The 21663-nt window shown below is 44.5% G+C and overlaps 1 protein-coding gene and 1 long non-coding RNA gene across 2 annotated transcripts in view; one reads left to right on the top strand and one right to left on the bottom strand.

The window, feature by feature from the left end:
* Positions 1–7056: 7056 nt before the first annotated feature.
* LOC129642275 (uncharacterized) lies at positions 7057–17571 on the bottom strand. Its single transcript, XR_008709585.1, has 4 exons — positions 17448–17571; positions 10906–10994; positions 7892–8046; positions 7057–7405 (listed from the first exon to the last, which is right to left on the bottom strand). It is a non-coding gene; the product is annotated as an uncharacterized LOC129642275 (long non-coding RNA).
* Positions 17572–18401: 830 nt separating this feature from the next.
* CCNJL (cyclin J like) overlaps positions 18402–21663 on the top strand; it is a 63658-nt gene continuing 60396 nt past the window's right edge. The window contains exons 1-2 of the mRNA XM_055561429.1: positions 18402–18457; positions 18830–18944. Coding sequence (XP_055417404.1) covers positions 18879–18944 — 66 coding nt within the window. The 5' untranslated portion in view covers positions 18402–18457; positions 18830–18878. The remainder of the gene's footprint in view (positions 18458–18829; positions 18945–21663) is intronic.

The following is a 21663-nucleotide window of genomic DNA, read 5'->3' as shown; positions in this document are numbered from 1 at the left end:
ATACCACATGCCACAGGGCAACTAAGTCCTCACACTGCAACTACTGAGCCCATCACCACAACGAAAGAGCCCGCATGCCTCAACTAAGACCCAATACAGCCTTAAATAAACAAATAAAAGATCAGACCATGAAGGGGTCGCAAATGGGAGTGAATGTTTGTATCCCCCACCCGCAATTCATACATTGAATTTCTACTCCCCAATGTGATGGTGTTTGTAGGTAGGGCCTTTGGAAAGTAATGGGGTTTGAATAATGTCAGAGAGGTGGAGCCCCTATGATGGGATTGGTGCCCTTATAGGGGAACCAGAGCTTTCTCTCTCTGCCTCTTTCTCTACAGCAACAAAGAGGCCATCTGTAACTAGAAATAGGCTTCTCCTCAAGAATCGGACCATGCTGGCATCCAGAACCTGGACTTCCAGACTCCAAAACTGTGAGAAGTAAATGTCTGTTGTCTAAGTCACCCAGGCTATGGTAATTTGTCATAGCAGCCTGGGGTAAGACAGAGAGTATTGTAATTGGCAATGACGGCTTCTTGAAATGTGGGCTCAGAGGCAAATTTCCAGTTCTAGAACTAGAATCAGAGAATGCCAGAGTTGGAAGGAAGCTCCGAGGTCTAATCAGATCTGCCCCCCACTGCCAGGCAGAGACTCTGTGATCTGACAGATGTCACATGCCTGCAGGTGCACGTCAAGTTAGGGCAAGAAGGGCCTGCACTCTGGCTTCCCAGGTGCGGTTGGAAGCACATACTCTCAGGAAGGGAAGATAGGTTTGACTATATGTATCATAAAAATCTAACATAAAATTTAAGACAGCAGGAAAAACACTTGCCACAAATTTAACAGTCTTGCTAGTTTTAATATATAACTAGCACTTCCTTTAGCAAAACTCTAATATGCCAACACAAAGATGAATAAAGGGCAGTTTGCAGAAGAAACACAAATAATCACATTTTAAAACTCCAGTCTCACTGGAGAGCAAAGAAATGTGAACTGAAACAGTATATTCAATTTCATAATCAGTTTGGAGAAAATTTTAACATACTTTCTCTTTAAAAATAATTTTTTTAATGATAATTTAGTCTTAGTGGGTCCAGGGAAGTAGGTACTTTCTAAGATTGTATTGACAGAGATGTGTTTTGGTAGAACGTTGCTAGAGGCCCATTTATAATCTATTTTAGAAGGGGTAAAACTGTCATACTCTTTATCACAGCAATCTCACTTCTAGGAGTGAATCCTCAGGATAGAATTGGAGAAGCATAAAGACAGTATGTCTTTAGGATTTTGTTTATATTGTATACACACACACACACACACACACACACACACAAGAAAAAAAAAAAAAAACCCCTACAGTGTGTTACCACTACTCTTTGTTGTGTTTTAAATTATCCAAAAATAAAAGACTAATTAAATAAATGCTTTGGCAATATGCTAGAATATCATGCAGCCACTGAAAAATATTGTTACTATTTTATTTTTGGCTGTGCTGGGCAGCTTGCAGAATCTTAGTTCCCCAACAATGGATTGAACCCAAGCCATGGCAGTGAAAGCTCAAAATCTTAAACACTAGGCCACCAACGAAGCCCTTGAAAATATTTTTGAAAGATATTTTTAAGATAGTTCATAAAAATACTCGAGATAATCTGGGGCTTAGAAGCAGCAGGATGCAAAACTGCATTCAGGTGATTACAACTTCACGATTATATCCTAATTTTGGTTCACACTTAGTACCATCTACATGCCAGGCATGAATTGATCTTCATATAACTATATAAAGGAGGTATTCCTTATTATCCCATTCTACGAATGAGGAATCTGGGGTTAAGTAGCTTGCCTCAGATCATCAACTAGAAAGAAGCAAGGTCAGGATGGTAGCACTGACATATACACTATCATGTGTAAAATAAAGAGCTGGTGGGAAGCTGCTATACAGCACAGGGAGCTTAGCTCCATGCCCTGTGATGACTTAGAGGGTGGGATGCGGGAGGAGTGGGAAGGAGGCTCAACAGGGAGGGGATATATGTATGTATATTTATAGCTGATTCAGATGGTTATACAGCAGAAACCAATACAACATTGTAAAGCAATTACCCTCCAATTAAAATTTTTTTAATTAATTAATAAAAAAAAAAAAGATTGCCGTCTGGGCAGTCTCACTCAGGACTCTGATTGAATCATGGAGCTTGCAGGAGGCAGAGAGGCCAGGGTAGGAGAGGGCGAGACATTAAAAATATCCTGGGTGATAGGATTAAGGTCTCAGGAAATGACAAGTTCCACCTTCAGATACTCATAACTAAAGCCTTGGTTTCATCTTCATTCCCCTCTTTCACACCCACATCTGGTCTATCAGCAGATCCTATCCGCTCTAACTCCCAAACATGCTCAGAGTCTGGCCCCTTCTCACCTCCCCCATCACCTCCACCCTGAGCCTCGGACCTGGTTGCTCTTGCCCCCACCATCTATGTCCGCAGCCCAGGACACCATCACACTGATACCGTATGGTTGCCTAGTGGTAGTGGGGCAGTGGGGTTGTTCAGGATCTTAAACATATTTTAAACATGCTTTAATAATGTTTCAAGCAGAGTGATACCTGTGTAACTTAAAAATGTCAAAACAGAAGATTGCCTAGCACCTTCCCCCACCCTTGGCCTCAGGGTCCCCAGCTGAGCAACTGCCGCCCTAATTCTTGGCTCTTTGAGCCTGGGTCTCTGAGCACTTGCAGGCTTTGGAAGCCCCTCATGGAAGGAGACTTCGTGGCATCCTGTGGCCCAAGGACGGTGGTGCAGGCCGCTGGCGGTCAGGACCCTCTCCGCTTGAGGGTGCCATGGGCAGGCCCCAGCAGGCTTGTCTGGTTGCTTTTACTGTCCAGTCTCAGTTTCCTTCCTGTTCATTGTCTGGCAGAGGAGGGGTGTCTGGCAGGCTCAGGGGCTTTTAAGTTAATGACGGCTTTTATTTCCTCCTGGAGTCTGGGCCGTTCTTAGGCTCTTGTTCCATTGTTCCCCACAGACTCCTACTCAGGATGGAATGCTCCTTATCACACACCTAGTCCAGAGTTCACAAACTGGGGCTGATTGTAAGTGTGGCCGCAAGCATTAAAAAAACAAAAAAAGGAAAAAAGAGATACATGCATCATTTAAAAATGGACATTTAAGTTCGAAATACGTGGGAATTTGTTTAAAGTGTCTTAAGTATTAATTTCTCACTTAAATGCTTTCTTCTCTGCAATCACCCTCTGTTTTTTCCAGTCTAATTTTATTGAGGATTTTGATGGCTAAGTTGAAGACTTTTCTTGGTAAATCTCACATTGCACTTGAAAATATATTTTGATTATTTTCAAATATCTTTTGATATTGATTTCTAACATAATTCCACCGTGATAAGAGCATAGACTCTATGATTTCGATAACTTTAGACCATGAAATTGTTGCACCTCATTTTATGTCCCTGGATATGTTCCAGTGTTTCCTAGTTTACAGTCTTTGGGAACTTGAATAGAATTTGTATCCTACTGTTGTTGGCTGCTGCTGCTGCTGCTAAGTCGCTGCAGTCGTGTCCGACTCTGTGCGACCCCATAGACAGCAGCCCACCAGGCTCCCCGTTCCTGGGATTCGCCAGGCAAGAACACTGGAGTGGGTTGCCATTTCCTTCTCCAATGCATGAAAGTGAAAAGTGAAAGTGAAGTCACTCAGTCGTATCCGACTCCCAGCGACCCCATGGACTGCAGCCTACCAGGCCCCTCCATCCATGGGACTTTCCAGGCAAGAATACTGGAGTGGGTTGCCATTGCCTTCTCCGTGTATTCATTCTATTAATTTTTGAATGTTTGATATTGAAACTCCAACTACAAATCTTAATTTTAGTTCAGTTCAGTCGCTCAGTCGTGTCCAACTCTTTGCGACCCCATGAATCGCAGCACACCAGGCCTCCCTGTCCATCAACAACTCCCAGAGTTCACTCAGACTCACGTCCATCGAGTCAGTGATGCCATCCAGCCATCTCATCCTCTGGCGTCCCCTTCTCCTCTTGCCCCCAATCCCTCCCAGCATCAGAGTCTTTTCCAATGAGTTAACTCTTGGCATGAGGTGGCCAAAGTACTGGAGTTTCAGCTTTAGCATCATTCCTTCCAAAGAAATCCCAGGGCTGATCTCCTTCAGAATGGACTGGTTGGATCTCCTTGCAGTCCAAGGGACTCTCAAGAGTCTTCTCCAACACCACAGTTCAAAAGCATCAATTCTTCGGTGCTCAGCCTTCTTCACAGTCCAACTCTCACATCCATACATTATCTACCTAAAAAAATAATTATTAATATATAGTGGAACTACATGTAGTTCTGTATTTTCCAAGTCTCCTGTAAATGTGTTATCATACTTTCATAATCTAAAAAAACAGGAAAGGAAAGGAAAAAAGCCAGTATTTTAAAAGTCAGATGTCTTAGTTTCTTCTTTGAAAAATCTAACCACTGGTGATAACTGAGCTGGAACAATCAGAACAGCACAGAGGGGCCTCACTCTGGATGTGTCGTGAGCGGTCTGACTCACCTCAGTCCTCAGCACCCTGGTTGTCCTTGGTGGCATGGCTGTTGACCATCAAGCTTGGGCTGCTGTTTTCCTCACAGAGAAGAATACTTCTCCATCCCTCCATCTCTTTCAGAATGAGGAGTGGGGGTGGGGGAGTTACACAGGAGGGCTGGGAGCTTTCTTCCACCCGACAAGATTCTCTCAGGTTGATCACCTTGGGTTTGGCTCCCCTAGCCCCTGCCAGGATCTAATCCCATCCTCTCCTTTGATTCCCCTCCTTTGACAGAAGGAGAAACTGAGCCCTGTGGAAGAAGTGTTGCTTATCAAGTTCCTACAGTGAGTTTGCACAGCGCTTGCTTCAGGCTGTAAAGTGCCATGTCCTAGGAAGGCTCTGGCATGTTTTGTTATGAGTGATGCTATTAGAGAGCACTTTGTACTTCCACTAACCTTTCATTTTTTTTGAAAAAAAAAAAAAAATTGTCTTTAAAATAAATAAATTTAAATAAAAAACAAAATAAAAACAAAATACTAAAAAAAAAAGTTTTCAGTGAATCTTATAAAAAAAAAAAATTCATTCATTTGACTGTGCCAGGTCTTAGTTGCAGCATGCAAGATCTTTAGTTGTGGCATTCAAACTCTTAGTTGTGGCATCCAAACTCTTATTTGCTGCATGTGAGGACTATTTCCCTAACCAGGGATTGAGCCTGGGACCCCTGATGCCATTGGACCACCAGGGAAGTCCCTCACCACCCTACTTTTCATCATCACAACAGTCTTTTAAGGAAACAAAGTTCCTCCATTCTAAAACCAAAGAGCATTAGTATCTGGCGTCACATTTAAAAACTGGGGGTAATGCCTCGCCAAGCCGAAGTCTGAGTCAGATGATTCCTTCAGACCCTATTAGCTCTGCTAGCTACATGCTCCTCATTTATCTGTTAATTCAGGTAACCTATATTGACCCCCTCCTTTACATAAGGCACTGTGCTTTTCCTCAAGGAGCCTAAATGGTGTAAGGGTAAATACTGAGGGTGAGGAGAAGGGGAAGTTTTTGCTCCAACAATTGCCCATGGAGGGGGATGGGTGAGTTCAGGTTAAGCATTGTAAGGTATAAGACTATCTTTGGAAGGAACATAAATGGGTGTCTTACTCCATTCAGGCTTCTATGACAAAATACCACAGACTGGGTCACTTAGGAACAACAGGAGGGCTCCCCTGGTGGTCCAGGGGCTGAGACTCTGCACTCCCAATGCAGCCGCCCAGGGTTCCATCCCTGGTCACGGAACTTGGTACCACACGGTGCAACTAATCCTGCATTCCACAACAAAGATCAAAGTTTCTGTGTGCAGCAACTAAGACCCAGTGCAGTCAAAAAAAACAAATAAACAACAGGAATTTATTTCTCAGAAGTTCAGAAGGCTGGGAACACAAAGATCCACATGCCAGCATGGTCGTATTCTGGTGAAAGCCCTCCTCCTGCCTCACCACCAGCACTCTCTCATTGTGTCTTCCACGTGGTTGAAGGGGCCATGGTTCTCTCTGGGGTCTCTTTCATAAGGCACTACCCTCAAGACCTACGTGTATCCCAAAGGCTCCAGCTCCTAACAGCGTCACCTTGGAATGTTAGGATTTCAACATATGAATTTGGGAGGTGGGGGGAGGGGCGGACACAAACATTCAGACCATAGCAGTGGGTTTCCCCTTAGGTAGAGGTCAGAGGACCAGAGCGGGGAGCTAGGCTAGCTCTGGTCCTCTTCAGGGACTAGTGCAAAATGAAAACACAGGGCCCCTTGTTCAAAAAGCACAGAAAAGTGCTGTTAAAGTTCTTAAAATATAGTTTTTTCCCACTTCATCTGCCATCTCTCAGCTTGTCATGGTTTTATTTGCTATTTAATGTTCTAAGTTAAGAAAAATTGGGAATTCCCTGGCAGTGCAGTGGTTAGGACTCCAAGCTTTTGTTATTGAGTCCAATCTCAGTATGACAGGCTAATGGATTGGAGATGAGATGTTGAGGTGAGGAATATTATTCAGAGAGCTGATTGACGGAGAAGGTGGCAGATAAATGTCTCAAAATAACTAGCTTATGAGGTGAGGGCCAAATGCCAGGTTCTTCTATAGATCAGAGATGGGGAGAGGTGAGGAAAGAAAGTAAAAAGGCCATTAATCCTGCAAATATATCCTAGAATGGCAAGCCTCATGCAGGTTACGTGTTGATTCTTCCTTCCTGCCACCTACAGGTGGACAGGGTTCTGAACAAAGGCACTTCAGTTTAACAGTGAGGCAGAGAGGCAGTATTCTCTGAGGCAGGCCATTATGTTTGATTATAAGAACAAAAGCAGTGAAAGGCACGTCATAGAAACAGTTCCAATATGGACTCAGAATTGGCTTATCCCTGCAACACTCTGATCGCCAAAGCCACAGTCCCAGGTTCATTCCCAGGTTGGGGAACTAAGATCCCCAAACGCTACCTGGCAGATCCAAAATTTTAAAAGGAAAAAAAAATTCATTTAAATATTACTGTGATTTTTATCATTCATCTTTATATTGTGCATTGTCACTTTTCACTGCAAAAATGAGAATTTAACTAATAATCAGGATTCCCGAAATTACACAATTCATATTTCACAGTTTGTATGTACATATATATTTAGTTTACATAATAGCAGTGGAAATGCTGCACACGACTAACACCAACTTTTTTTTTTCAGATGGCAGCAGGTTTAATCAGATCAGATCAGTCCCTCAGTCGTGTCCGACTCTGCGACCCCATGAATCGCAGCACGCCAGGCCTCCCTGTCCATCACCAACTCCCGGAGTTCACTCAGACTCACGTCCATCTAGTCAGTGATGCCATTCAGCCATCTTATCCTCTGTCGTTCTCATGATGTACTCTGCATATAAGTTAAAAAAACAGGGTGACAATATACAGCCTTGACATACTCCTTTTCCTATTTGGAACCAGTCTGTTGTTCCATGTCCAGTTCTAACTGTTGCTTCCTGATAGTGGCCCCCAAAGGTATGCCAAAGTTGTAACCCCTAGAACCTGCAAAGATGACCTCATTTGGAAAAACAATCTTTGTACATGTAATTGTGGATTTTGAGATGAGATCAACCTGGATTAAGGTGAGCCCTTGTTTGTTTGTGCTCAGTTGTGTCTGGTTCTTTGCGACCCCATGGACTGTAGCCTGCCACACTCCTCTTCCATAGACTTTTCCAGGCAACAATACTGGATGGGTTGCCATTTCCTACTCCATAACACCATCTTTTTATTTCACTTCTATTTTGTTTGTTTTTGTTTCTTTGTTTCAATAATCTACCAGTTTTTATGAACAAAAAATACTGATGCATATTAAAAGGTATTTTTGTCTGTCACTTACATGTCCCCATTTTCTGGATGGGAAGTTGTCTTCTCCATGGATGTTTCTCCCCGGGGCCCCAGCTACTAGCCGCCTGTGTACGGGAAAAGCTTGTGGCCCCCATCTGCAGCTCTCTTCAGCGTTTTCACTGAGTAGAAATTGCTTTTGTCTTCTGCCTGAGAAGGCCACCAGTGAGATTAAAATATCTGCTGCAAAATGGATGTCAACCCAGGTTCTTTACATGAGGAAGGCTAATCTTCATCTTGGAGCCCAACGCTCTGCCTGTAGTTCTCACTTTAGGACAGAGCTGTTCTTGGGTTCACTTTCTGGCCTTTAAGGACCCAGCTCTCCAGCGGTGCAGGTCTGCACCTGGGCAATGTGATGCGGGAAGGACAGAGAGAGGAGACAGCTCTAGGGGAGTGTATGGAGGTGCGGCCTCAGGCCACCCAGAGTCAGAGGAGGAAGGAAGTGAGCAGGTGAGCTCAAGGCCCTCCACATCCTGCCTCTGAGGGCAGGTGAAGCACTGGGCCCGCAGGGGCGAGCTGAGGGCACTCACTCTCCTGCCAGGGCCGGGGCGAGGTCAGGCGTGCGGCAGAGTAGGGTTACCAACCACTGCCCCAAAAGTCGGGTGGGCCACAAGCAATGCCCAGCACCAGGCCCTTCCCCTACAAAGAGAACCACCAGCTGGCCAACAAGAGTGTAGTGGGCTGACCCAAGCCTTCAACAGTGGGCACGAGGTTTCCCTAAAATAAATATTAGTTCCAGCTTATCAGCCGTTGGCCATCTGTGCAGGGCAGGGGTTGGGGGAGCTCAAACTCATTGAGCAGCCCCCTCCAGACAGCCAGACCCAGCTCAGACCCTCAAGGCAAAGAGGTCTAGAGCCACTCCAGACGCTTCCAGAGTTGCTGCCAATAGGAACGGAGGCCCAGGAGAGTCTTGGGCCCTAGGGCACCTGTGTGGCCAAGACTGAGACTGCTGGCCACACGTCGAATCCCCAGCTGAGGGCAGGCGAGCCCTCGTGGAGGCAGAGCCTCATCCGCTCCTGGGCCGGGGGCCAGTGGACACCAAGGAGCTCTATCTAGTACCATCTCAGGAGGTCAAGGCTTGTTCTCTTTCTGCCCCATCCTGGTCACCCACCCTCTGCTGCACCTCTGCTCGGCCCCTTTGTTCCCTACCACCCTCACCCCCACACAAGGCTGCCTGGAGATAAGGAACCGGTGACTGAGGGACTTTTGTTTTTTAATAAAAACTATATAATTTAAAGTCTACAACATGTGTTTTGATATACACATATATCGAACCTAGGTCTCATGCATTGCAGGCAGATTCCTTACCCTCTGAGCTACCAGGGAAGCCTTACCTATACACAGTGAAATGATTATTACAGCTGAGCTAATTAACGTATCCATCACCCCCATCAGAATATATAGTTACCTAAGGTTTTGTTTTTGTTTGTTTTGGTGGTGAAAGCACCTGAGATCCCCTCTCTTAGCAAATTTCCAGTATACAATGCAGTTTTTGTTTGTTTGTTTGTTTGTTTTTGGACATGCCTTATGTGGGAACCTAGTTCCCTGATGAGGGATGGAACCCATACCCCATGCCTTGGAAGGATGGATTCTGGTCTACTGGACCACCTGGGAAATTCCTACAATGCAATTTTATTGACTATAGCCACTGTGCTGTACATTAGATCCTCATAACTTATCCATCTTACAGAACTGTAACTTTGTACCCTTTGAATAATAGCTTCCCATTTTCCTTAGCTCCCACTCCTGGTAACCACTGTTCTGTTGCTTCTATGGATTCAATGTTTTTAGCTTCCACGTGTAAGTGATACAGTACTTGTCTTTCTGTGTTTGGCTTATTTCACTTAGCATAATGCCTTCCAGGTTCATCCATATTGTTAAACATAACAAGAGTCCCTTCATTTTTATGGTTTAATAATATGCCATTGTGTAAATATACTATAATTTCTTTATCCATTCATCCATCAATGGGCACTTAGTTTGTTTCCATGTCTTGGCTGTTGTGAAGACTGCTGCAGTGAACTTCTTGAGATGCGCACATCTTATCAATACTCTCCACCTCTGGCTCACTCATGAGTAGGGAAGCTGCTGCTGCTGCTAAGTCGCTTCAGTCGTGTCCAACTCTGTGCAACCCCAAAGACAGCAGCCCACCAGGCTCCCCCGTCCCTGGGATTCTCCAGGCAAGAACACTGAAGTGGGTTGCCATTTCCTTCTCCAATGCATGAAAGTGAAAAGTGAAAGTGAAGTCGCTCAGTCGTGTCCAACTCTTAGTGACCCCATGGACTGCAGCCTACCAGGCTCCTCTGTCCATGGGATTTTCCAGGCAAGAGTACTGGAGTGGGGCGCCATTGCCTTCTCTGAAGTAGGGAAGAGAGGAAAGGAAAAGGAATGACGGGTTGCCCCATCTTTTCCTTTCCTTCTTCGTCATAATATGTGGTTGCTTAATACAAGTAAGCAACACCAGTAAGAAAGACTGTGATAAGCTTCTGTGGTTGTTCATATTTCTCAGAATGCTACTGCCTTCTGTTATGGGCTGAACTGTGCTCCCACCAAAGTATTTTAATTTTTATTTGGACATAGGGTTGTTCTAGTTATAGTTAGTTAAGATGAGATCACAGTAGTGGGGTGAGCCCTTAATCTAGTTGACTGACTAGTGTCCTATAAGAACACTATGAAGATGAAGGCAGATGAAGAAAATGCAGCTGGAAGCCAAGTCACCATGGGCTGACAGCCACTGCCAGAAACTGGAAGAGGCAAGGAAGTATTCTACCCAGAGCCTCCAACGGAGCATAGCCCCATTGACTTCTAAGCTCCAGAATTGTGAGAGAGTACAGATCTGTTGTTTTAAGCCACACGGTTTGTGGTATTTTGTTAATAGCAGCCTTTGGGAAACTGTCACACCTTCTTTTTGCGTTCAAAGCAAGTCTAGTTCAGGTGGAAAGTAAAGCATCTCAGGGTTGTCAGTTCTTCCCACCCTGTGACCTGCAGTTATAGATGTAATGCACTTACCTTCTACTTCTTTGGATTTCACTGAACTCCTGTGCCTTGTCGGTCCACTGGAATTCCATGTTCCCAAGGCAGCAAGGAATAGCAGATACCTATGGCACAAAGTTCCTTTGTTCACATACATGCTCCTCTGTCCTGGACTTCGTTTACAAAACACAGATTCAAAGATAAAACTCTAAGAATTTCAAGGTGTGACAGTAGAACATAAAAAGCACAAGGCCCTTCTGAGCTTCAGCCCGTACAGCTGCGTAAGTCGCACACCCAGGAATTGACCCAGTGAGAGGGAAATTTATTTTTTCTTATTTCTTTTGTTGCTGCTAGATGCCACACACACTACCTTTTAATTGAAAAAAGTAGTATGGGCCTGCTTTATAAATATCCTAGGTTTCAAGTTTTGTTTGCAAAATGGTGCTTTTAAAAAAATTCATCCTGCTGGGGTCTCAGACCTAATCTGTAGAGTTATAAGTCAAGAATTTCTAATCAAGGATCATAAAGGATTTGGTCAATGTTCTTTTGACTCTGTAGAGCACAGAGCTAGAAAGAGTTTAAAGGGATTGAATTGGTTTTTGGTTAAAGACCAAAGTGGTAAACAAGGCTTCTGTCTCAAGGTTTATAGCCCAGATGTCTTCCTTCTGTCCCTATAAACTGAGCCAGGCTTCATGCTTTTGGTCCTAAATGGAGCAATGCAAACCATTAACACAATAAGGAAATAATGGGGGGTGGGGGGGGATAAATTTGGAGATTGGGATTTACATATACACATTGCTGCTGCTGCTAAGTCACTTCAGTCATGTCCGACTCTGTGCGACCCCATAGACGGCAGCCCACCAGGCTCCCCCGTCCCTGGGATTCTCCAGGCAAGAACACTGGAGTAGGTTGCCATTTCCTTCTCCAATGCATGAAAGTGAAAAGTGAAAGTGAAGTCACTCAGTCGTGTCTGACTCTTAGTGACCCCATGGACTGCAGCCTACTAGGCTCCTCCATCCATGGGATTTTCCAGGCGAGAGTACTGGAGTGGGGTGCCATTGCCTTCTCCTACACATTGCTAGTGCTATGCTAATGCTAAGTCACTTCAGTCGTGTCCGACTCTGTGCGACCCCATAGACGGCAGGCCACCAGGCTCCCCCGTCCCTGGGATTCTCCAGGCAAGAATACTGGAGTGGGTTGCCATTTCCTTCTCCAATGCATGAAAGAGAAAAGTGAAAGTGAAGTCGCTCAGTCGTTTCCGACTCTTAGTGACCCCATGGACTGCAGCCTACCAGGCTCCTCTGTCAATGGGATTTTCCAGGCAAGAGTACTGGAGTGGGGTGCCATTGCCTTCTCCGACATATACACATTACCATATATAAAATAGATAACTAATAAGAACTTACAAGCACAGGAAACTCTACTCACTGCTCTATAATGGCCTATATGGGAAAAGAATCTAAAAAAAGAATGTGTATGTATAACTAATTCACTTTGGTATATGCCTGAAACTAACACAACATTGTAAATCAACTATACACCAATAAAAGTTTTAAAAGAGACAAAGACTCCAAGGAAATACTACTCAAAGTCTAGCCTCAGCTTAGGACCTGCAAAGCTGAGTGCCTGAAGAATTTGTATCATGGACCCCCCCTGCCACCTAGGATATTTACTGTGGTGTGGTTATGGCAACAAAAGGCTGGAGACAATGTAAATGTCCAGCAGAAGAAGACTGGGTCCATATATCATGATGGATGGATCTATACTGTGTGACTATGGGGTAACTGTGGAGCTTCCCTGATGGCTCAGTGGTAAAGAATTCTCCTGCAATGCAGGAGATGGGGGTTCAATCCCTGGGTTGGAAAGATCCCCTGGAGAAGGAAATGACAACCCCCTCCAGTATTCTTGCCTGAAGAATTCCATGGACAGAGGAGCCTGGTACAGTACAAAGGGTCACAAAGAGCCTGACTGATCTACTGAGCACACGGGATAGCTGTGCAGCTCCATGGGCATTGCCAAGGGACACGGAGAGGGAAAAACAAGATGCAGAAGGATGTGTTCCATACGCTGCCATTCATGTAAAGGGGGAAAGGCATGGGTATTCATGTTGGTAAGTGCATGGATCTCTTCTGGAAGGAAACATCAGGCGCTGCTTATCCTTGGGGGGGAGATTCAAAGCCTGGGAACAGGATGAGAACACATCCTTTTCACCATAAATATACATTTATAATGTGAGGGCTTGTATCCTATGAGGGGGAAAAAGACAAAGGAAAGTTAAAGTGACCAGTTGAAAAAAAAAAAAAGTGAGCAGTTGATAATATTAGATTGATTTGTCCTCTGAGGAAGATTGGAAAGATCAGAGGAAAAAAAATTATTTTCTCATTTTATACCTAGGAAAGTTTTAGATAGGTAGGATGGTCTTGCTCTAAATCTTTGGTTCCCATCCTGTGAGTTTCAGAGACTGGAAGTAGAAAGGCAGTAATTGGTTCATAGTTCATATTTGATAAAACTGTAGGTTTTGAATGAATGAATGAATACTTTTCGGTTTATTTACTTCTCATAATGCAGTGAATGGGAGAAGTAACTCCAGTTGCATTTTTCCTCTGTCATCTACCATAGGAAGCCTCTTCTGCTAAGGGCACCGACATCATTTCTACCTGTGGACAGGACTCACTACCAAAACCATCAGTGCGACATGTCTTCATCTTTCAGAGACACAGGGAAAATGAGAGACTCCTGAGAATGATATACAAAAGACTGAATAATATGAATGATGTTTAGCATCCTCTTAAAATAGCCCTGGGAGAAAAGACCAAAGTCTCTGCATCTCCCTCAGCTACTGGGACTCTGGATAACTGAGAACCTGAAGTTAGGAAGAGAGAACTCCAAATCAAAGAACAATAAAGACCTGACCTCCTTTGGTGTACCCTGAGAAAGAAATAATACTGCTATGGAAAAGATAAAACCAAATCAGAAACAAAACAACCCTGTGAATTGTTATTCAATGGAAGGCCACTCTCTAAATACATCAAGTGATTTTTTAAAAATAGCATTCATTCTTTTTTTCTGACTGTGAAAGTAATGCATGTTTCTTAAACAAAATTTAGAAAACTCAGATATACTAGAATAAAAACTAAGTTAAAATTTCCCATAATATTACCACTCTGATTACACAGGGTAATGTTTTAAAAGATGCTTGCTCCTTGGAAGAAAAGCTATGACCAACCTAGGCAGCGTATTAAAAAGCAGAGACATTACTTTGCCGATAAAGGTCCATCTAGTAAAGGCTATGGTTTTTCCAGTAGTCATGTTATGGATGTGAGAGTTGGACTATAAAGAAAGCTGAGCGCCAAAGAATTGATGCTTTTGAACTGTGGTTTTAGAGAAGTCTCTAGAGAGTCCCTTGGACAGCAAGGAGATCCAACCAGTCCATCCTAAAGGAAATCAACCCTGAACATTCATTGGAAGGACTGATGCTGAAGCTGAAACTCCAATACTTTTGCCATCTGATGTAAAAACTGACTCATTGGAAAAGACTCTGATGCTGGGAAAGATTGAAGGCAGGAGGAGAAGGGGACAACAGAGGATGAGATGGTTGGATGGCATCACCGACATGATGGACATGAGTTTGCGTAAGCTCCGGGAGCTGGTGATGGACAGGGAAGCCTGGAGTGCTACAGTCCTTGGGGTCACAAAGAGTCTGACATGACTGAGCGACTGAACTGAACTGACTGAATGTTTTTATGGACATTTTTTTTTTTTTTTGAGTGTGTGTATGTGAGCATAATGTATAATTCGGATCATAATCTAATCTGCTTTTTCACTTAATATCTTGTGAACATTTTCTCAGATAATTATTTATTCTCTTTAAAAATGTTGAGCTAAATTAATATTTAACCAGTCCCTGTTCACTATAATGGAAAAGCTTTGTGATGAAACCCCCTGTAAAGAAATCTTTGTACTCATATGCTTATTTTTTTAGAGTGAATTTCCAGAAGTGGAATAGTTGGATCCAGTGATACTTTTTTAAGGTGTTTGTTTTTTTTTTTAGTTTGAGGAAGTTTATTGTTATATTTTTACAATAATAGATGAGGCACAACTATCTCCTGCTTTTCCAGCATCTCAATGTAAAAGACAATAATTAAGTGTATCAGTGAAAGTAAAAAAAAAAAAACAAAAAAACGCAAAAGCCTAAGGTTTTAGAGAGAAAAGCGACTATAATCTATGTGCAGAAAGGCTGTAAATGGTTTTAGCTGAGGCTTGCAAATAGCGGTCTTTGTCTCTGATGAAGACTTGAGGGCCGGGCACCTTCCAGGAATAAGATGCCCGCTCAGCTCACCATGAAGTGGAGGAAGCCCTGCCGCAGGGGAGAATGTGGGTCAGTTTTGTGGGCCACGCAGGGCCCAGGCCTTTGGGCTGTGTCGTCTGCTTCCCAGTCAGCTTAGAAGTGCGTCTGAATACAATTATATTGTCTCTCAGAAGACATGTTAATTTTCATTCCCACCAACGTTGTATTTGTCAATCCTGTATACTGTGCTTTAAAAAATTCTTGTCAGAGATACACCCCGTTTCTAAAACATGTTTAATGTCTTGGCTAGTGAGTATGAACATTTAAAAAAAGCTTATTTAAAAGTGATAACTGTCCATCTGAATTTCCTCTTTCATGCATGCCTGTTCATCCATTCCTGCATCTCAGTTGTTAGTGTCTTACATAGTGATTTACAAGAGGTCTATATGGTAAGATCAACCATTGTCACATTTGTTAACAACATTATCATTTGCCTTTTTGGCGATATTTGATGGCTGAGTGCTGAGTGCTAAGTCACTTCAGTCGTGTCCGGTTGTGTGACCCCATGGACGCAGGCTCCTCCGTCCATGGGCTTCTCTGGGTTTATTTATTCAAATCTATATATACTCATCCTGGCCTTTTGTTTCTTCCTGTGCCTTAACCTCTAGACCTTCTCGTCTGAAATAATTCACCTATGTTTTCTTTCTTAATATCTTAATTATCTTGTGTTTTTTGTTTTTGTTTTTTTTATGGGGTAGGTTGTCATTTGTTTGTAGTTCTTTGGGTTTGATAAAGTTAATTTGTTATGTGGAGGCCACCTCAGTGGTCTGGCCTACATCACACATTTAAACCTAAGTCAGCCAGCCTACACTGACTGGAAACATCTCACTGTATAGAGAACCTAAGGACAGCAATCAGAGTCCTCCAAGTCAGCTAAAGCTGGCTCACCCTACCCTAAAAAATAGGACCTCCTCGTCAATCATGCCGTTTCCTGCTCCTTGTAACACTTTATAAATAAACTATCTCTCTTTTAAAGTTTCTAATTAGAGGATAATTACTTTACAATATTGTGATGGTTTTTGGTATACATCAACATGAATCGGCCATGGGTATACATATGTCCCCTCCCTCTTGAACTCCCCTCCACCTCCTTCCCCATCCCTCTCCTCTAGGTTATCACAGAGCACCAGCTTTGGGTTCCCTGCCAATCACCTCAAGGTGTTTGAGTCAGACACCAAAATCCCACAGGCTATCTACTTTACGTATGGTAATATATATGTTTCAATGCTATTCTCTCAAATTATCCCATCTGGTCCTCTCCTTCCCCTACTGTGTCTGTTCTTTATGTCTGTGTCTCCTTCGCTGCCCTGCAAGTAGGATCATCAGTACTAACTTTCTAGATTCCATTATTATGCATATAAAATTCACTTTTGCCCAAAATTCCTTGGGAAGAATATTCCATTGTTTGTAAGGCACTGTACTCTCCCAATCCATGAATTATTTTCCCTTAAATAAATAACATCAAACCATCACTAAATTGTTTTAGTTTTGTCATTTGACAGGTTCTTATTTTTAATTTGATGGTTTAAATAAATCCCTAATTTTACTTTTTTTCCTCAAATTAACTAATTTCCCCTGGCTAGTTTATTGAAGAATTTATCCATTTCCCCTTAAAAGTGAAATGCCACATTTATCATAGTTTCTAAGTATGTGGGATATATTTCTAAACTTTCGATTATTCCACTGATACTTATCCACCCATTCTTGTGTCAACACCACACTGTTTGAATCATAGATCTGCAATATGTTTTAAGATTTGGCAACATATAGCTCTATCCCTCATTTTTAAAGGATAAAAATCTTAGTTTTACTCACTGATATTCTTCCATTTAAGTGTTAGAAGTGTTGTCATCCCTCCCCCACCCCCCATCTACCCACAATCGTTAGAATTTTATTAAAAAAGTTAATTTGTGTAAAGTTGGTATTTTCACCTTTTTCTATTTCCTCAAACTTTTCTTATTCTGCTCAACCTTTATAATGTCTTTATTAAGATCCTATATTTATTAATGCTTATTCATTGATATTTTTCACTTTTACAAGGTTTTTTTTTTTTCAACATTAAAACTTCTCTTTAAGCACCTATTGAAGCTTATCAAAGCTGATTTAAAAATTTCTTTCCAGGTGGGTACCTGCATGTAGGAAACTAGTCAGAAACCAAAGCCTCCTTAGTAGCAGTTAGTTATTGAGTGTTTTATATTTGGCATGGGGATTATCCCTCTATACGAATTACCTTATTTAATGATGCAGTATCTCCAGCAGATTGGTGTGGTTTTTATTCCCCGTTTCCACGTGAGGGTTCCCAGACAGTCTGAGGAACATGGCAAAAGTCATCCAGTCGGTAGCTGGATTTGAAACCAGTCTGTGAATCTCCAAAAGTATCACAAAAAGCAATCAATCTGTTGCTCCATCAGAGGGGCAGATTTAAGGGAGTGTCTTTCCGAAAACAAATTAAAACTAAATTAAAAAGACAATGCTTTCCATCCACCTGGCCATCCAGAAACACTGGTTTTCTCCCAATGTAACGAGTAGATCTATACTTTGCAGGAGCACAAAACAAAACCCGTTGATTTACTGAGCCTCCTTTAGAAACAGGGACTCGTGGATAATCAAGAGCGGGTTTGGGGGGCTTCCGTGGGAATTTTACATTTAGACATCCACCTCCGCATTGCAGGACTAGTTAAAAAGAAAAAACAGGTGGAACCGACTAAAGGTAGAACAGCGCACGCGAGAGACAGAACTTTCTGGGGGCATCCTGCCCGCGCCTTTCACGAGTGGCGCGCGCAGGTGGCGCCGCGGTCCCAGCGCTGCCCGCGTGAGCACACGGTGGTGTCCAGGAGACCACCGGGAGTCCCCGCGAAGGTGAGAGAAAGCTTTCCACCCAGGCGGGGGTGGAGTGCGGACAGGAAAAACAGCCAGCTCGGGCGAAAGAAAGACTCCAATTCCCAGCCCCCAGCCCCGCGGGGTGCGGGGGCCGGCGGCGCATGCGCGAGGCCCGGCCCCCAATTCCCCCAGCGAAGGAGGGAGGCCCCCGGCGGCCCAGAGGCTGCGAGCCGCGGCGGGACCCGAGCGCACGCAGGGGCGAGGCGGCGGCAGGGGTGAGCAGGGCTACGGAGGCGGCGGACGAGAGCTTGGAGCGCCCCGCGCCAGGGGCCCCTTCGCTTGCAGGCACCCAAGGGCACAGCCGGCTCGGCCCTGGGAAGGGCCCGGCGCCCGCAGCCCCCCACCTCCGGAGAGGGATGCGTGAGTTTCGCCCCGGCTGGAGGGCAGGATGTGGGAGCAGGACAAAGGCTGGGCGGCGGGGGAGGAGTTGGGGACGGCGAGCCGGTGGCCGCTGCCGGAGCCCCGGCCTCTGTAGAACTAGCGGAGTCTGCAACTTTCTGTGCAACTTTTGCAAAAAGGAAGATAAAAATTCTGCAAGTTGTTGCAGAGCTCCAGGTCGCCTCAGGTCCCGTGAGTAAAGGGGAGGGGACGCTGCAGCCTTCTTGGGATGGGAGGCGACCGTCCTCCGCTGAGTGGGGCAGAAGGGGGCGCCGAGGACAAGAGAGGATGGGGATGCCGGGGTAGGAGCTGGGGGGCGCGCTGCGGGCTCTGAAGTTGCCTGTGTCCACTCAGGGTGTGTCCTCAAAACCCGGTAGCCTCGGAGAGCGGCGCTGCAGACGCGATGATGGATGAGCCGTGGTGGGAAGGGCGCGTCGCTTCGGACGTCCACTGCACCCTGCGCGAGAAGGTCAGTCCCTCCTCGTCCTTGTCACTCGCAGGACTGGGTATTTAAAGTCCCTTTCGCTCTTGACTCCATATCCTCGGGTCGCCCTGCGTCGGAGCTAGGAACTCCTGGTGCCTTTCTTTCCTTCTACTCGTAGCCTCCTCCTGGGACAGTCGCGGGAAGAAGGGGAATGAGAAACGGGACTGGAGAGCTTAAATTGATTTTTCTGCATAGGAGCCCAGAGTCGTTAGACAACTAAACTGTACTCCTTAAGGTGGTATTTTCCATAGTATTGTCACCCGAGATTATTTTAAAGGATACATGAACGGACTTAAAAAAGTTATCGTGTATTTAATGTACAGTTTAAAAACATGTATCTAGCAAGCTCTGCGTAGAATAAATGATGCTGATTTTCCATTTATTGTAACGATATAGCAGTTCCTTTAAATATGTTTATTTAAGTAAAAGTAGTAACATGATATAAAGAACAGTTAGGTTAATGCTAGACTAAGGCGTATGTAGTTATGCCCCACCCCAAATATATCTAGGATGGGACTGAATAAGATTTTAGAAACACTAAAGGAGAGGCTACAAAACTAGGAAAATGTGGGAAGAAAACCAGCACTCCCTGCCAGTGTGCCTCCACTGGCAGAAGATGGGGGCAGCTGAGAGAGATCTCTGCTCTCCCCCACCCCTTAAAGGGAGAGGTGCTGATGGGCTCTGGGAAGGTGGTGGAGTCCAGGTGGGTTAGAGGTATGGCCTGTGTATCTTGTCTCCTGCCCCTGAGCTGAGACTGGGAAGGGTGGTTTGGGGAACAGGTGTGTAGTAAAAGGTGTATATTGGTTTCCTAGGGCGGCTGGACAAGCTACCACAAACTTGGAGACTTAATAAAAATGTGCTGTCTCACAATTCTGGAGGCTGAAAGTCTGAAATTAAGGTGTTAGCAGGGCCATGTTACTCCTTGGCTTTCCTTGGCTGGTAGATGCATCACTCTGTCTCTGCCTCTTGTCACATGGTGTTCTTTCGGTATGTCTGTCTGTGCCTCTGTTTTCTCGCTTTATAAGGACACCATTCGTTGGAATGAGGGCTTCTTGACCTCATCTTAATTTAACTAATTACATCAGAAAAGACCCTCTTTCCAAATAAAGCCATTCTAAGGTTCTGGGAGGACATGAATTTTGGGGGGACACTATCCAACCTAGTACGGGGAGGGAGATGTCTCCTTAGTGGAGTTCCTGGGTCCCTTCATAGACAGGTCCCACATCCAGTGCATTTGCACCCAATGTCTGTGGAGTTCTGCTTAAAAAGTCATTAGCTATTCAGAGTTTTTTCCTCATGAGGGGTTAGCTGTATTCCAGTCCAATTATCTTATCTTTTTTCCTGTACCTACTAGTCCATCTCTCTTTTGCATTGCTTGTCAGGGCTGTGGCTTTCCTCTGCTTCCTTTGGTTTTCCTCCCCAGAACAGTATGCCCCAAGGTGCAAGCATATCAAGGCATATGGAAAAGAAATCCAGATCTTGGTGGTTCAGTTAACATGCAGGGAGTGGGAGTGGTAGACCAGGTAATAAGGATTGGTCCTTTTCTGGAAGTGGTGGCTAGATGAATTAGTGAGGCCTGCTGTAAAAACTGGGTTTCCTTGTTCTTTGCAGGTGCCAGTGGTTGTCAGTTCTGCTTGTAGCTTATAGGAATGGCTTTGACCTCATTGGTTCCTTTCTGGCAGGAAGGATTTCTGCTGCTACTGCTAAGTCACTTCAGTTGTGTCCGACTCTGTGCGACCCCATAGACGGCAGCCCACCAGACTTCCCCGTCCCTGGGATTCTGCAGGCAAGAACACTGGAGTGGGTTGCCATTTCCTTCTCCAATGCACGGAAGTGAAAAGTGAAAGCGAAGTCGCTCAGTTGTGTCCGACTCTAGCGACCCAATGGACTGCAGCCTACCAGGCTCCTCTGTCCATGGGATTTTCTAGGCAAAAGTACTGGAGTGGGGTGCCATTGCCTTCTCCGAAGGATTTTTGAGAGCAGTATAAACTCAACCAGCTCAGTTACCTGAGAATCCTAGACCTTTTGTATATAAATAAGAATGTTCTAATCTCTCCTTCAGCCACTCAAAGGAGCAGGGCAGGCAGTTCCCCATTAATTGTGCCTCACCCATGCCGTATTAGTTCACTGGTGGGCTGCCTACCTTGAGGGAGGATGGGTTTGTCCAGGTCTTACGTTTTAGAGGATGAAAACTCACTTGAGTTAGTGCTCAGAGTCACCTGTGACTTGAAACTGGTCTTATTAGTTCCTTTTTCTTTTTAATTGAAGTACAGGTGATTTACAATGTTGTGTCAGTTTCTGGTGTACAGCAAACTGATTCAGCTATGCATATATATATACATATTGTTTCACATTCTTTTCCATTATAAGATCAGAGAAGGCAATGGCACCCCACTCCAGTACTCTTGCCTGGAAAATCCCATGGACGCAGGAGCCTGGTACGCTGCAGTCCATGGGGTCTCGAAGAGTTGGACACGACTGAGCGACTTTACTTTCACTCTTCACTTTCATGCATTGGAGAAGGAAATGGCAACCCACTCCAGTGTTCTTGCCTGGAGAATCCCAGGGATGGGGGAGCCTGGTGGGCTGCCGTCTGTGCCGGACATGACTGAAGCGACTTAGCAGCTTAGCAGTGCTATGCAGTGGGACCTTACTGTTTATCCATTCTCTATATAATGGTTTGCATCTGCTAATCCCAAACTCT

Source organism: Bubalus kerabau, chromosome 1, assembly GCF_029407905.1.
Source record: "Bubalus kerabau isolate K-KA32 ecotype Philippines breed swamp buffalo chromosome 1, PCC_UOA_SB_1v2, whole genome shotgun sequence".
Classification (NCBI taxonomy): domain Eukaryota; kingdom Metazoa; phylum Chordata; class Mammalia; order Artiodactyla; family Bovidae; genus Bubalus; species Bubalus kerabau.
Note: the sequence above shows the minus strand (reverse complement) of the source record. Positions and strands in the feature narration are given on the sequence as shown.